The sequence below is a fragment of the Crinia signifera genome, chromosome 12, assembly GCF_055691185.1.
Source record: "Crinia signifera chromosome 12, ASM5569118v1, whole genome shotgun sequence".
Taxonomy (NCBI): domain Eukaryota; kingdom Metazoa; phylum Chordata; class Amphibia; order Anura; family Myobatrachidae; genus Crinia; species Crinia signifera.
The window spans coordinates 7,052,247-7,067,963 of NC_139228.1; the positions used below are offsets into that span (position 1 = coordinate 7,052,247).

The 15,717-nt window shown below is 51.3% G+C and overlaps 1 protein-coding gene across 1 annotated transcript; it reads left to right on the forward strand.

The window, feature by feature from the left end:
- Positions 1-7,530: 7,530 nt before the first annotated feature.
- On the forward strand, positions 7,531-9,258 carry LOC146050287 (farnesyl pyrophosphate synthase-like). Its single transcript, XM_083167216.1, has 5 exons — positions 7,531-7,586; positions 7,760-7,832; positions 8,358-8,435; positions 8,518-8,652; positions 8,996-9,258. Exons 1-5 carry the CDS (start codon positions 7,531-7,533, stop codon positions 9,194-9,196), a joined length of 543 nt encoding a protein of 180 aa, XP_083023342.1. The 3' UTR covers positions 9,197-9,258.
- The last annotated feature ends 6,459 nt before the right edge of the window (positions 9,259-15,717 follow it).

Here is a 15,717-nt window from a genome sequence, read left to right on the forward strand (position 1 = left end):
TATCTAGCTAGTGCATTACACCTATATCTAGCTAGTGCATTACACCTATATCTAGCTAGTGCATTACACCTATATCTAGCTAGTGCATGACGCCTATATCTAGCTAGTGCATGACGCCTATATCTAGCGAGTGCATTACACCTATATCTAGCTAGTGCATTACACCTATATCTAGCTAGTGCATTACACCTATATCTAGCTAGTGCATTTACACCTATATCTGGCTAGTGCATTACACCTATATCTAGCTAGTGTATTACACCTATATCTAGCTAGTGCATTACACCTATATCTAGCTAGTGCATTACACCAATGACAGCTTCTGCAATGTGCTTTCACTCTGAGCTGTGACCAGTTCTTACTGTTACATTGAGCTTTACAAAGGATTGTGGTCCATTGAGTGGCCTCTAGTGGTCAGGGGCAATAATTTACCTCATAGAGATAAGTAATTGGCCTTTTTTGTTGTACCTTCTGTGTGGTTTGCTCCTGGTTTTGCCACGAGGTCGGATTTACGTTGTTTAAGGCTCTCTTCCCCGGTATTGGCTTAGGAGCCGTTAGTGTTTTTCCAAGTAGTAGTAGTACATTTATTTATAAGGCGCCACAAAGTGTCCGCAGCGCCGTACATAGCAAACAAAAAACTAATTACAAGGTAACGTACAGGGTGTGTTGATAAAATACAGCATAAATAGGGGTATAGCTGGTAGAACTAAAGTCAGCATCAATTCTGAAGTAGGTGTCAGAATTGTCGAGGAGACTGAAGATGAAGTAGAGGAAGGGAAGAACAGGGCAGGAGCACTGGTGAGGTAAAGATGTAGGGCGAGTACGTGAGGAAGGAGGGCCCTACTTATAAGAGTTAACATACTAAAAGAAGGTGGGTGGACGTACGAACGAAAAACAATAGGATAAGTAGGAACGGATGGGATGGAGGCAAGATAGGAGGATCAAAAGAGGTTAGGAGGAGGGGTAGGCTAGTCGAAAAAAGTGTTTTTTGATGGAGCGCTTGAAGGAGGTAAGGGAATCAGAAAGCCTGATGGGTGGCGGGAGGTTGTTCCAGTGCAGGGGGCAGCGCGAGAGAAGTCTTGGACACGGGAGTGGGAGGAGGTGATTAGGTTAGAGGTCAGTCGGCGGTCAGCGGCGGAGCGAAGGCGGTCAGCGGCGGAGCGAAGAGGACAGGAGGGAGTGTGGATAAAGATCAGTGTAGAGAGGTAAGGAGCGGTGGAGGAGGAGAGAGCCTGGTGAGGAGAGAGGTGGTGAGGAGTTTAAAGAGAACTTGGAAAGGAATGGGGAGCCAGTGAAGAGATAGAAAGAGGAGGGAGGCAGAGGTAGAGCGGTAGGAGAGGAAGATGAGCCTAGCAGCAGCGTTAAGAATGGATTGAAGAGGTGCGAGGCGGGTGAGAGGTAGCCCAGAGAGAAGGTATGTTGCAGTAGTCAAGGCGGGAGATAACAAGAGAGTGAATGAGAATTTTGGTCGCGTCAGTTGAGAGGAATGGATTGGAGAGGTGCGAGGCGGGTGAGAGGTAGCCCAGCGCGAGATGTTGCGTAGGTGAAAGTGGCAAGACTGTGAGAGAGCACAAATGTGGGGGGGTTGAAAGAGAGGGAGGAGTCAATGATGACACAGAGGCAGCGCGTTTGGTCGGTGGAGGTGATCTCGGTTTTACCAATGCTGATGGAGATAGTGGGAGAAGAGGGGATGTTAGGGGGATGGAAGATTAGCCAAGTTCAGTTTTAGCCATGTTTAGTTTCAGGAAGCGTTGGGTCATCCAGGCTGAGATGGCCGTGAGGCATTCGAGACCTTGGACAGGAGTGATGGGGATAGGTCGGGGGAGGAGAGATAGATTAGGGTATCATCATAAAGGTGGTAACGGAAACCACAGGAGCTGATGAGGGTGCCCAGGTGGTGTAGAAGGAGAAGAGGAGAGGGCCAAGGACTGACCCTTGGGGAACACCGACTGGCTGCGGGGTAGTAGGAGAGGAGGAGCTCCGAGTGGAGACGGAGAAGGAGCGATCGGAGAGGTATGAGGTGAACCAGGAGAAGACCGTGCCAGTGATGCCAAAGGAGCGGAGGGTGATGAGCAGGAGAGGGTGGCCAACAGTGTCAAAGGCAGCCGACAGATCAAGCTGGATGAGGATAGAGAAGAGGCCTTTGGATTTAGCCGATAGTGACATGGGCAGGGCAGTTTCAGTGGAATGTAAAGGGCGGAACCCGGATTTGAGGGGGTCTAGAATGGAGTTAGCAGAAAGGTGGCTTAGTAGACGATTATAGGCCAGACGTCAGGCCCCTTTAGTCAGTTTCCACATTTTGACGGTTCTTATAGGATCACTAGTACCTTGTCCTATCTTAAGAGCTGGTGGCACTGGAGTTGGGGCGGTCTTAATTTGCCCCTTCAAACATGGCTATTGTAGGTGAAGCTTTAGCATCTGCAGTTACTAGCCACCCTATAGGACCGATCAATAGAGGCAGTGTAGGACTCGCTCTGGCTATCCTAAACAGCAGTATCAGCTGTGGGTTTACACCTAAAACCGTAACAACATTGCCAGATGTCATGTCAGTGTCTTCTTCCCCCAGCCCTGGAAAATGGCCCCAGTGAAGGCTTCAGCAGCCTTTGATGATCTCCAGGAGTTTTCCAGCTTCTTTGAGAGGGTTGTACAAGACCTCACAGCGGAGGAATGGGGACACCCGGAGATAGGGGATGCCATCTCCCGCTTGCGAGACGTAAGAGAGATTGTGACACTCCCCTCAGCTATGTCCTCCTGTCCCTATACCATACCAATGTGAGCGTGTTCTCTGCAGGTCCTAGAGTACAACGCTGCAGGTGAAATGTATGAGTGTGGAATGATTGTTCTGGCCTCTGTCCGGAAGCTGTTACCGCCTGCACTGCAGGATGAGGAGACCATACAGAGGGCCCTGGTTGTCGGCTGGTGCGTGGAACTGGTGAGGATCTGGATTGCGTCTGATACATGACTGTCTATGTTATGTCATATAACTGGTTCCTCTGTTCCTTAGCTGCAGGTCTCCTTCCAGATTGCTGATGACATTTTGGATAACTCTACAACCCGTCATGGGCAGACTTGCTGGTACAAAAAGGTAACCTGGCACTGGGCAGCAGTTATCTGGGATCAGAGGGTGGTACAGGGTAGATCAGTGCTGGCTGGTGCGGGTGATGACTGAGGATGGTCTCTGATACAGGAGGGCATAGGCCTAGATGCAATCAATGACTCGTTCCTGCTTGAATCAAGTATATACCGGCTCCTGAAGAAGCACTGCCACAGACAGCCCTATTACCTGAACCTGCTGGAGCTGTTTTTGGAGGTGAGGACCATCCCAGTATCACATACACCCGGATACATTGTGCTTTTCCTTATACCCATCTCTTCTGTGTCACAGACCTCATACCAGACCGGGATAGGGCAGTCAATGGATCTGATCTCTGCTCAACAGGGGAGGGTGGATCTAGCCCGGTACACAGAGACCAGGTGAGTTCCCTGCGTCTGAGGGCTGAACTCATGGGCAGCAGATTGGAAGAGCTGAGAGTGATCTTCAGGGTCTGTCTTTTACCACAAGGGCTATAGAAGCAGGGCCAGATTAACAATGGGGCAAATGGTGCTGCAGATCCAGGTCTCCAATTAAAAACAGGCCCATCATCATGACTATCACCAGGCAGACACCAGATGCCACATAGAGGTAAACCAAATTTTCATGCTTGGTATCACAGGTGGCCCCAGCAGCCACCTCTGACACCAAACTGCTACTCACCCATCCACATGATGGCAGTTGGGGTCCTGGTTGTGCAACAGGTGGTCTGGTGGGGTTGGGTGGACAGCCAGTGGGTTTGAGAGGCCTGGTACTTAGATACTGACAGGAGACTGGCACCATCTTGGTTGTAAGAAAAAGTGTCAATGGACAGCCTGAACTCTGCCCCTTCCTATTGACAGTCAACATCAGGGTATTTAGAGGGGCTACCTTGGGCAATTGGTAGCAGTAGAAATTGGGATGCGCACAGATCAAAAGACTGAGTCTTTTGACATATTTTGGTTTTGCTGCTTGTCTCTACTCAGCCAGCCATCACCTACAGGAATTCCAGCCTGGTCCACAGCCATTATCCTGACCCAACATTGATTTGTGTCTGATTATTACTGTCAGCCCAAAAAAAAGCTTTTGGCAGTTTTACATATGGTTTTTATGTATTATCGTTTGAATTATTGACGCCATCTTGACAGTGTGTATGAAATCTTGTCTTATACGAAGTGCCATTTGGTTGTCAAAAAAACTTTTGCTTGTAAGCCCCTGATGAAGTCACCTTTCTGACGAAACGCGTTGGGCCTTTTTTCATCATTGGAATAACAAAAATCGGAAAATTGACAAACACATGCTGGAATAAAAACGCTTTTGTGTATTATATGCTGCCCATGGGGCACTTTTTTATTAAATTATATTGTGTTTTACAATTGTGTACTAATTCTTGGTAGTGCACTCTGAACCACACCTTCTTTATATATAATACATTTTATTACTTGTATACAGTCTCCTGAGTGCCGTTTCTTCCTCTTTGTGGGGACTTGGCCCGTTTTATATATATATATATATATATGGTACTCTTTACCTAGAAGGGCGCCCATCGCGACCATCGAATGCACTAAAAATCGGGTGCGACGCGATGCCCGCGATGGCCGCGATTTCCCATAGGGACCAATGTTAAAAATGAGATTGGACCCGATTTTAGTGTTCAATGCCTCAATGCCCGCGATTTTTACATAGGAAACAATGTTAAATGGGCCACAGAGCCCTAATAGTCACCGTGAACTCTGAAATGGCCCCCACAATTGTTAACGCCACCCCACGATCAACGTGAACCCGAAGCGTGGCGAGCGCAGCGAGCCCGCGAGGGTCGGCGGTACGCGTCCTCCGACCTTTTCATGCCCTACTATCCACGTCGGCGTGGAGTTGAGAATAGAATAGTGTGGCGAGCGCAGCGAGCCACCGAGGCCCGAAGCGTGGCGAGCGCAGCGAGCCCCGCGAGGGGACGCGGATACCTTCACAGTTATACGCGTCCCCTCGCGGGCTTCACAGGTGTCCGTGGCGAAAAGCGGACACCTGTGAAGCCCGCGAGGGGACGCGCTTACCTGTGAAGGTATCCGCGTCCGCTCGCCACGCTTCGGGCTCGGTGGCTCGCTGCGCTCGCCACACTATTCTATTCTCAACTCCACGCCGACGTGGATAGTAGGGCATGAAAAGGTCGGAGGACGCGTACCGCCGCCCATCGCGGGCTCGCTGCGCTCGCCACGCTTCGGGTTCACGTTGATCGTGGGGTGGCGTTAACAATTGTGGGGGCCATTTCAGAGTTCACGGTGACTATTAGGGCTCTGTGGCCCATTTAACATTGATTCCTATGGCCAAATCGCGGGCATTGAGGCATTTAACATTAAAATCGCGGTCAATCACCGTTTTTAACATTGATCCCTATGGGAAAATCGCGGTCATCGCGGGCACCCGTTTTTAATGTACCCGCGATTTACCCGCGATGCCCGCGATTTTTTACCCCCGACGCCCGCGATTCCAATCGCGGGCGCCCTTCTAGGTAAAGAGTACCATATATATATATATATATATATATAGAAGCAGGGGAACCGGCACTCCTGGATGCAGCTTGCCCCGGTGCCTTCCTAACATGGAAAGTGCGTGTGTACAGGGAGACAATAAGGTGGCACTCGGAGACGGTAGTAAAGTTTAAAAAAAAAGTGGTTTTAATGTGACATGCAGCAACGTTTCGGGGCTGTGCCCCTTTCTCAAGCCAAGTCAAACAACAAGTGTATATATATCATACTCTCTCTGTTGTGGTGTATATTGCTGGATAGATGATAGAATTCATATTACCATTCCTATGGTTGTCCTCTGGTGAGCAAAGAAAGGTGGATTCTATTTGGAATCCAAAGGGTGGATTTTGGACAGCAATTTTCCCCAAAAGTTTCTCTATGATTTCAAGAGCTCAAGACTCCTACTGACGTACCACTCTGACATCCATTTGTTAGGGATTGGGCTAGGTATCCCATAAATATTAAATCTCAGATTCAGTTCCTTGTGGTGCATTAGAATTCGGGAGAAGTTGGGTAGGTCACAGGTAGGTCAATGGATACCAGCTTGTGAATGGGTATAGCTCAACACATTTCCCCAGATAAATAAACCCTTGGCTTTCTCAGGAGTGAGTACTTTCTCCTGAGGAAGCTGGTGTCAGGTGTGCTTCTGCTGGTGTTGTTATGAAGCTGTTGCTAAGCAACCTGGATTGGGGTCTCTGTGAAGCAGTCCACCTGCACTGGATATCTCATTAGCTGGTTACCCTTCATTAGGGATTCTGACCAGCTGCTCCCAGCCAGTGATACTTCCTGTTTAGCTTTCAGTGAGTATTTAGCATTAGCTGCACACTGTTCAGCTCCTTGGTATACTTTCCTGTTTGAGCTAGGTCCTCTGTTTATATAGTGTTGTTTTATGTATATTTTGCTTCTGGGTTATTTATTTTATATTTGCTCGCTTGTTAGCGGCAAGGCCTCCTTTGGTTCTTATTTACAATGAGATAGCTAATGTTCTTTTGTATGCAACAAGGTCGCTTCTGGTGCTTGCTATTAGTGGTAGGACCACTTCTGGTTCTTATCTGCGACAAGGTCGCTATTGTTCTTGTGTGCACAACAAGGTTGCTTCTGGTTTGTGTGCTTTGTTATTGCTCACTTTTCCTTTGTTTTTTTTTTAGGTATCCTTCAAGTGTGATTTAGTTAGTTTTGCTCTTTTCGTCCCTTAGATTCCACTGGTGCCTTGTCTTACTATAAGACCTGGCGGCACCAGAGTTGGGGCAGACTTAATTTGCTTCTTCAAATGTGGCTGTTAAAGGTGAAGTCTTAGCACTGCTGGTATCCAGTGGTTTCTAGGGGCTAATAATAACAGCCGGAGGTTTATTTATCTGTGGAAACCCATTGAGCTATACCCATTCACCAGCTGGTATCTATTGACCTTCCTGTGACATATCCAACTTCTCCCGAATTGTAATGCACCACAAGGAACTGAATCTGAGATTGATGACCTGCTTTACAAAATAAAGATCAAAGCCTTCATTCGAATCCCCATGTATATATATATATATATATATATATATATATATGACACAGAGGATTAAACATGTGCTGTAACAAATACCATAGTTATTATGCCATGGAGTTCAGTTACACCACTTTTACACCAGCAAACCAGGTCACACCTGGAATTTTGGATGCAAGCCAGCTTGTCACCCCTTTTAGGCCGGTGTCCTGATCCTGCATAATGCTGTGTGGGTGACATGTAAGGAGGCGGGGCCTGAGCCACTGCAGGGAGATAAAAGCATCTCCTCTCGCCAGCTTTTCCACTGCAGTGAATGGATCGCATCAACCCAGATTACCAGTTTATACTGCACAGCGATCCGAGTGGAACTTGTGTTCAACCCTGAGCGCTTGCCGGGTTGGAATTCTGGGTCATCAGACCATTTACTCCACCTTTAAACCCAGGATTTCATGCACTCCTCTGCAAAAACCCAGGATTGCAGGACTGGTGTAGGATTACCAAGCAGGTAAGTCACAGAGGTGTGTGCTGGGAATGACACCGACTCATTGTCTGCGTTTTAGGTGGAATCAGTGGGTTAATGCTATGGGAAAGGCTGATGTATGGATAGCTGTAGCTGCTAAGCTGGCTCCACCATTATCCCCTGCCGTAATGACCCAATGTCCGGCCTTCTGTCTGCAGGTATAAATCCATTGTGAAACACAAGACACCTCTCAGTTTTTTCTACCTGCCCATCGCTGCCGCCATGCTCATGGTGAGTTCTGGGCAGCCCAGCTGACTGTTGTCTTTGTAATGCTGCGTATACTCCACCATGTACCAATCCTGGAGATTATAAAGGGGCGTTCAGACAGTGAGATTTTGGCAGGAGATTTTGAGTAGATAGTTAAAATCTCCCCGTTTTTCCCTGTTTGGTCAATATTGTCTAGCATACAGTAGACTGCTTAGCATAGATTGACTGTGAAGGCAATTTTGACTAGATCATAGACTATCATTACTTAGACAAAATGGCTTAGTCAGAAGTGTCCCATAGCCCATATCTCACCATGTGTAAGGAGCTTTAGACAGGTGTAGGCAACCTGTGTCTCTCCAGCTGTTGTGAAACTACAAGATCCAGCATGCCTTGACACAGTTTTGATGTTAGGGAGTGCTAAAACTGTGGCACTGCATGCTGGGACTTGTTATTTCACAACAGCTGGAGGGACACGGGTTGGCTACGCCTGCACAGAGAATAAGCCCCTCTCACGTCACCTTCATTACTGTCAATGTACCCGCTTCCTAGGTTGGAATAGACCGGGAGGAGGATCACAGAAATGCCAAAACCATCCTGTGGGAAATGGGGGAGTTCTTCCAAGTCCAGGTGAGAGACGAGCGTCCGGGGACATTCGGAGAGGTCAGCGTAGCCTGATCCTATGTGACCTATACTCACTATATCTTGGTAGAATGATTACCTGGACTGTTTCGGAGACCCCAGCGTCACTGGGAAGATTGGAACAGACATCCAGGACAACAAGTGTGGGTGGCTGGTGGTGGAGGCACTGAGGAGGGTGACTCCTGAACAGAGGACAATCCTGGAGGTAAATGGGATGGTGGTTTCCCATCCAGATACAGCGTCTGATAGCTCCTCCTCCTGCGCCAACACCTTCTCCTAACTGCCACTCTCCCTGACAGCCCCTCCTGCGCTAGCACCTTCCCCTAACTTCCCCTCTACCTGACACCTTCCCCTAACTGCCACTCTCGCTGACAGCTCCTCCTCCTGCGCTAGCACCTTCCACTGACTGCCCCTCCTGCGCTAGCACCTTCCACTGAGAGCTCCTCCTCCTGCGCTTGCACCTTCCAAAGGCAGCTGCACATGTCCTAGCAGTTTGTGTCAGCTGGGCCACTGGTCCCCGCATTAACCCTTGCCTTGCTGTGACACAGGAGAACTACGGCCGTGATGATGTGGACAAGGTACAGCGGGTGAAGCAGCTGTATGAGGATCTAGATCTGTCTGCTGCGTACAGACAATATGAGGAGGAGAGTTACCAGAGACTGCAGATTCTCATCTCCCAGCATGCAAATGGACTGTCCAAAGAGATCTTCCTGGGCCTGGCACACAAGATCTACAAGAGACAGAAATGAGTGTGCTGCCTGTATATGTAGGGACGTAGAGAAACCCTGGTGCTGGGATCAGGGCAGTCGAGGGGGGGGGGGGGGGGGAGCGGCTATTACTTACCCGGGCCCAGGCCTGCTGGAGGGGCCCTGCAGGGGCCCTGGTCCGACCCCTCCTTTCCCCCTCCGTCCATCCCAGGTAGCAACAGCAGCACACACTTCTACAGCATGTGCTGTAGGGTTGCCACCTCGGGCATCTTCGATTCCTGGAGATCCCCCTCCCCACAACTTCATGTGCACATGCGCTCCTGGAAAAGTGGGCGTAGCTTTGTAAAACGGGCATGACCTCTTCAGTAAAGTGGGCGTGGCCTCTAATACAGACCTGTTTTGAAGTCCCTGTTGTTACATTTAATAACATATTTCCCCTACTGAAAACTCCTCCACAGAGATACCTCATACATCCTCCCCTCACCCTGACACCAGTGACAACAACTTCAAAGCAACCTCCCCCACCCCCTCACTTCTCTAACATGCATATCTGCCCCAAACACTGACCGTCCACACACACAATTCCCCCCCTCCATACTGGCCTCACCATTTCCTCACCTGCGGTCCTGACCGCACAGAGGGCTCTGCCCTGGGACTGATACACAGTAGCAGCCGGCTTATCACTCCTCCGAGGCTCAGTTTGGGAGGAAGCGCTGCTGCAGCATCCTCAGCTGTTGGCTGCACAGTGCTCCTCCATCCTCTCCTGTGGCCCAGTTTAAATATTTCTGGAAGTAGAGGGAGCTGTGGGGCGGGCAGCAACTTGCAAGTGCTGGAGACGCACTGTGCATGCCCTGTGGCCTTTCTGGCCCCCGGAGCTCGTGCTCCACCAGGAACCACCCTCCCTACACCCCTGACAGTGTGCACACTCAGTTGGGAGGCTGTGGAGGCTTTCAAAGTCACCTGGATTCCGAGAGAATCCCTGAATCCGGGAGACTGCAAAAATGTCCTGGAGGGTTGCCACCAATTCAGGGAGAATCCAGGAAATCTTGAAGAGGTGGCAACCCTAATGTGCTGTGCTGACAGCAGGCTCAGCATGAGTGTCTCACTGACAGCGTGAGAGGTCATGCTGAGCCTGCTGTCAGCACAGCACATGCTGTAGGTGTGTGCTGCTGCTGAGATTACAGTTCTTAGAGTTTTCCTTCACCCTCCTCTAAACATTTTGGGGCATGGCCTAAGTGCGGGAGGCGGTCACACCTCCCACACTTAGGCCATGCCCCCAAAATGTTTCCTCTCGGCTGCTCTGGCTGGGATGTAGTTCATATACTGATCCTTCTCCCCTAGTACACAGTCCTGTACAGGAGTCAGGTGAAGACCCGCTCCCTCCTCATACATACAGTTACCAGGGCTCACCCTGCTGCTCAGTGGCAGGATTACACATTCTCAACACAGGTTGCCCCTTATTACCCTGATCACATGACACAGCTGGTATCAGTGAGGTACACACTAGAAGTAGCGCACGCAGGGGGGGTTTCTGGGTACCCAGAAACCCCCCCAGGAGTCTAAGGGCCCTAGGCTGAAAGCTGAGGGTCTCCTCTTTCCATGGGTACAAGAATTTTAAAAATCGGCCCTTGGGAACCGGAGATATCGGACTTCAAAGCAGTGGTCCCCATCCAAGCCTGTTAATTGCTCTTCCCAGTCAGATATTTCAGGTTCTGTCTCACTTAGAGTTTTTCTGAGGGTATACTCCAAAAGCTGGGATTCTCCCCCTTTGAAGGACACTAGTAGCTTGTCTCTTCTGTTCCCAGAACCATAGATGTCAGCCTTCTAGCAGATGGTTACTGCTCCAGCTCCACACACCTGGTATGTAGTTTTATACACTCATTGGCAGATTGCTCTGAAGTCTGATCCTCTAGTCCAGTGGTGGCCAACCCGTGGCTCTTGAGCCTCATGCGGCTCTCCCCCTTGTAAAGTGCGGCTCCTGCTCCCACTGCTGCCCACCGTCTGTCCCAGTCCCCCCTGCTGCCGGATCCCTGAATCCCTTCTCCTTCTGAGGGGAGGAGAGCGCGCATCGCGCATCTCTCCTACCCCTTACTGTGCATCCTTGTGACTGGGCCATCTGCCAATCAGAGCTTGGTGGCCAGCAGCCAATCAGGAGCCGGCCAGCGAGCTTTGAATGGTGGACGGCCCAGTCACAGGGAAGTAAGGGGGAAGGAGATGCGTGCTGTGCTGTGCTCTCCTCCCATCGGTGACATGACAGGAGGACTGCAGGGGGACACCAGACTGTCCTCTCCCCGCCCGGCAGCAGCAGCAACAATGGTGAGTGCTGCTGCTGGGGAATTTGCACTGTGGGGGCATAGCAGTTTGTGGCACTGTGGGGGCATAGCAGTTTGTGGCACTGTGGGGGCATAGCAGTTTGTGGCACTGTGGGGGCATACCAGCTTTCTTGCACCGTAGGGGCATACCAGCTTTCTTGCACCGTAGGGGCATACCAGCTTTCTGGCACCGTAGGGGCATACCCGGCACCGTGTGGTGTATACCTGGCACCGTGGGGGGCATATGTGTATCTGGCACTATTGGGGGCATATGTATATATGGCACTGCACTATTGGAGGCATATTTGTATCACACCCACCCAAGGGGTCAAAATAGACTACGCCCCTTTTTTTGGCGCATGCACCTTCGGCGCGTGCATGATGTCGGCTCTTTAGCTTGACTACCGATATTTTTTGGCTCTTTACCTCTGACCGGTTGGCCACCCCTGCTCTAGTCCATTTTACCATTTGGTAGGTGGAATTCTCTAGTTTTTAATTCCATTAAAATCTAAGAAATCTATTTCCGGGAACTGGAGATATCTGCAGTCAAGCAAGCTGTCCTCCCACCAGAAAATTATGAATAATAAGCCCACTCCACTATACACCCCTCCTCTGCTTATTAAACATCCTCTACCACCCTGGAAGTTATGTATCAGGGCCCCTTCCTTCAGCCCAATGCCCCCTTCTCCCACCCCATCTCCCACCATATGTGCAATAAAGGGGTAATTAGTGGAAATTACTGATCCAGGCCCTACATGCTGAGCGGCTGATATAATACCCCCTACCACCCGCGGGACATCAAAACTTCCCCCACCCCTACCACTGGAGGATCGGTAGGGGCCCCAATACATTGCTATTCCCAGGGGCCTACACTGCTGTTGATGCCCTTGTATGTATATATGTATGTATGTATGTATATGAACAATAAATGGAAGAAAGAAACTGGCACTCCTGGGACTTGTGCTTAAATTTTGTATTCAAAAGTACAACAACCAATGTTTCGGGGCAGATGCCCCTTTGTCAAGGTGTAGGTGACAAAGTATATGTATATATATATATATATATATATATATATATATATTTTTTTTTTTTTTATTATTATTATTATTATTTATATACATTTGGTCTATCTATAATACTTTAACTGACCCGGCATATACTGGGTCACCTAAGTGTCCATCTCCGTGCTTTGCTCCGCCCCTTTGGAAACCCCCTTCTGAAAATCCTGCGTTTGCCACTGACTAGGACGATGTATCGGATGACTGAGAAAACAGACGATATATTCCTAGTGGGCTGGCATATGTGTGAACTGATATTTCCTGTGCCCATACACCTATGCCTGCAGGATCACAGCTTAGCGGGCAGTACCACGCATCGCATAGTGAGTATGGATCCCCGGACTGGCAGCTCGGTTGCCATACTCCAGGTGTTGTATGGGAGTGTCTGTACCCAGGCACTGATGTTGGCACCAGAGACGGGAGGCTGCATGGCATGCTGGGATAGTCACACCGGTGATCAGACTTAAGTGGCATGCTTCTTAGTAGCGCGGCACACAGCAGTCACGCCAGCCATGCCGCAATGCACACGGAGGAGCAAAGCTACATCTGTACTTACAGTCGGACACCATAATGTCAGCAGACACAACATGTTGACACAGACTATATGTTGACAGCTAAAATGTTGGCAACATTTAAAATCAGACAAATTATTAGGTTGACAAATAAAATACAGGTCACAGTGTCGGCATGTCCCAAACATTGTCTATGTTTCTGGGGGAAACCGCTGGGAGTGTCCGGGGGAAACACTGGGGGAGAAATGCTGGGAGTGTCCGTGGGAAACGCTGGGAGTGTCCGGGGGAAACGCTGGGACTGTTCAGGGGAAACGCTGGGAGTGTCCAGGGGAAACGCTGGGAGTGTCCAGGGGAAACGCTGGGAGTGTCCAGGGGAAACGCTGGGAGTGTCCAGGGGAAACGCTGGGAGTGTCCAGGGGAAACGCTGGGAGTGTCCGGGGGAAACGCTGGGACTGTTCAGGGAAATGCTGGGAGTGTCCAGGGGAAACGCTGGGAGTGTCCAGGGGAAACGCTGGGAGTGTCCAGGGGAAACGCTGGGAGTGTCCGGTTGAAAATGCTGAGGGTGAAAACACTAGGAGTGTCCGGGGGACTGCTGGGAGTGACTGTCCCGGGAGTGTGCGGGGGAAACACTGGGAGTGTCAGGGGGAAACGCTGGGAGTGCCCGGATGGAAATGCTGATGGTTTCAGAAGGAAATGCTGGGAGTGTCCGTGGGAAACGCTGGGAGTGTCCGTGGGATCACGCTGGGAGTGTCCGGGGGAAACGCTGAGAGCGACTGTCCGGGGGAACGTTCATAGTGTCCTGGGGAATGCTAAGATTGTCCGGGGGGAAATGCTAGGAGCGTCCGGGGGAAACATTCGGAGTGTCCGGGAGAAATGCTCGGAGTGTCCGGCGGAAACGCTGGGAGTGTTCGGGGGAAATGCTGGGAGTGTCCGGGGGAAACATTGAGAGTGACTGTCCGGGGGAACGTTCAGAGTGTCCGGGGGAACGCTCGGAGTGCCTGGGGGAAACGCTGTGGGGGAAACACTGGGAGTGTCCGGGGGGAAATGCTGATGGTTTCTGAAGGAAATGCTGGGAGTGTCCGGGGGAAATGCTTAGGGTAAACACTGGGAGAGTCCAGGGAAAACGGTCGGAGTGTCTGCAGGAAATCGCTGGGAGTGTCCTGGGAAAACAGTGGAAGTGTCCGGGGGAACGCTAAGAGTGTCCAGGGGACTTGCTGGGAGTGTCCGGGGAAAAGGCTGGGAATGTCTGGGGGAGGTGCTGGGAGTGTCCGGGGGAAACGCTGGGAGTGTCCGGGGGTAACGCTGGGAGTGTCCGGGGGAAACGCTGGGAGTGTCTGGGGGAAACGCTGGGAGTGTCAGGGGGAAACGCTGGGAGTGTCAGGGGGAAACGCTCGGAGTGTCAGGGGGAAACGCTCGGAGTGTGTGGGGGAACGCTGGGAGTGTTCGGGGGAACGCTGGGAGTCCTGGGGAACGTTAAGATTGTCCGGGGGAAATGCTAGGAGTGCCCGGGGAAAACGCTAGGAGTGCCCGGGGAAAACGCTAGGAGTGTCTGGGGGACAACGGTGGGAGTGTACGGGGGAAATGCTAAGGGGGAAACACTGGGAGATCTCTGGGGGAAATGCAGGTAGTGTCCGGGGGAAAGATGGGAGTGTCCGGGGGAAACGCTGATGGTTACTGGAGGAAATGCTGGCATTGTCCGGGGGAAATTCTGAGGGGGAAATGCTGGGAGAGTCCGGGGGAAACGCTGAGCGTGACTGTCCGGGGGAACATTCAGAGTGTCCTGGGGAACGCTAAAATTGTCCAGGGGAAAACGCTAGGAGTGTCCGGGAGAAACGCTGATGGATTCTGGAGGAAATGCAGGGAGTGTCCGGGGGAAATGCTGAGGGGGAAACGCTGGGAGAGTCCGGGGGAAACACTCGGAGTGTCCGCAGGAAACACTCGGAGTGTCCGCAGGGAGTGTCCAGGGGAAACGCTGGGAGTGTCCTGGGAAAACGCTGGGAGTGTCCGGGGGAAACGCTAGGAATGTCCGGGGAGAAACGCTGGGAGTGTCCGGGGGAAACGCTGGGAGTGTCCGGGGGAAACGCTGGGAGTGTCCGGGGGAAACGCTGGGAGTGTCCAGGGGGAAACGCTGGGAGTGTCCAGGGGGAAACGCTCGGAGTGTCCAGGGGGAAACGCTCGGAGTGTCCAGGGGGAAACGCTCGGAGTGTCCAGGGGGAAACGCTCGGAGTGTCCGGGGGAAACGCTCGGAGTGTCCGGGGGAAACGCTCGGAGTGTCCGGGGGAACGCTCGGAGTGTCCGGGGGAAACGCTGATGGTTTTTGAAGGAAATGCTGGGAGTGTCCGGGGGGAAATGCTGATGGTTTTTGAAGGAAATGCTGGGAGTGTCCGGGGGAACGCTGGGAGTGTCCTGGGGAAATGCCTGGAGTGTCCGGGGGAAATGCCTGGAGTGTCCGGGGGAAATGCTCAGAGTGTCCGCGGAAAATGCTCAGAGTGTCCGCGAAAAATGCTCAGAGTGTCCGCGGAAACGCTCAGACTGTCCGGGGGCAATGCTCAGTGTCCACGGAAACGCTCAGAGTGTCCGGGGCGAAACGCTCAGAGTGTCCGGGGGAAACGCTCAGAGTGTCCGGGGGAAACGCTCAGAGTGTCCGGGGGAAACGCTCAGAGTGTCCGGGGGAAACGCTC

Bases quoted from the DNA above. Each gene is read 5' to 3' on its own strand.
- LOC146050287 (XM_083167216.1), top strand. From the start codon at position 7,531: ATGCACTCCTCTGCAAAAACCCAGGATTGCAGGACTGGTGTAGGATTA. The intron at 7,587-7,759 runs GTAAGTCACAGA...TTCTGTCTGCAG, and splicing joins GGTGTAGGATTACCAAGCAG to GTATAAATCCATTGTGAAAC. The intron at 8,436-8,517 runs GTGAGAGACGAG...ATATCTTGGTAG, and splicing joins GGGAGTTCTTCCAAGTCCAG to AATGATTACCTGGACTGTTT.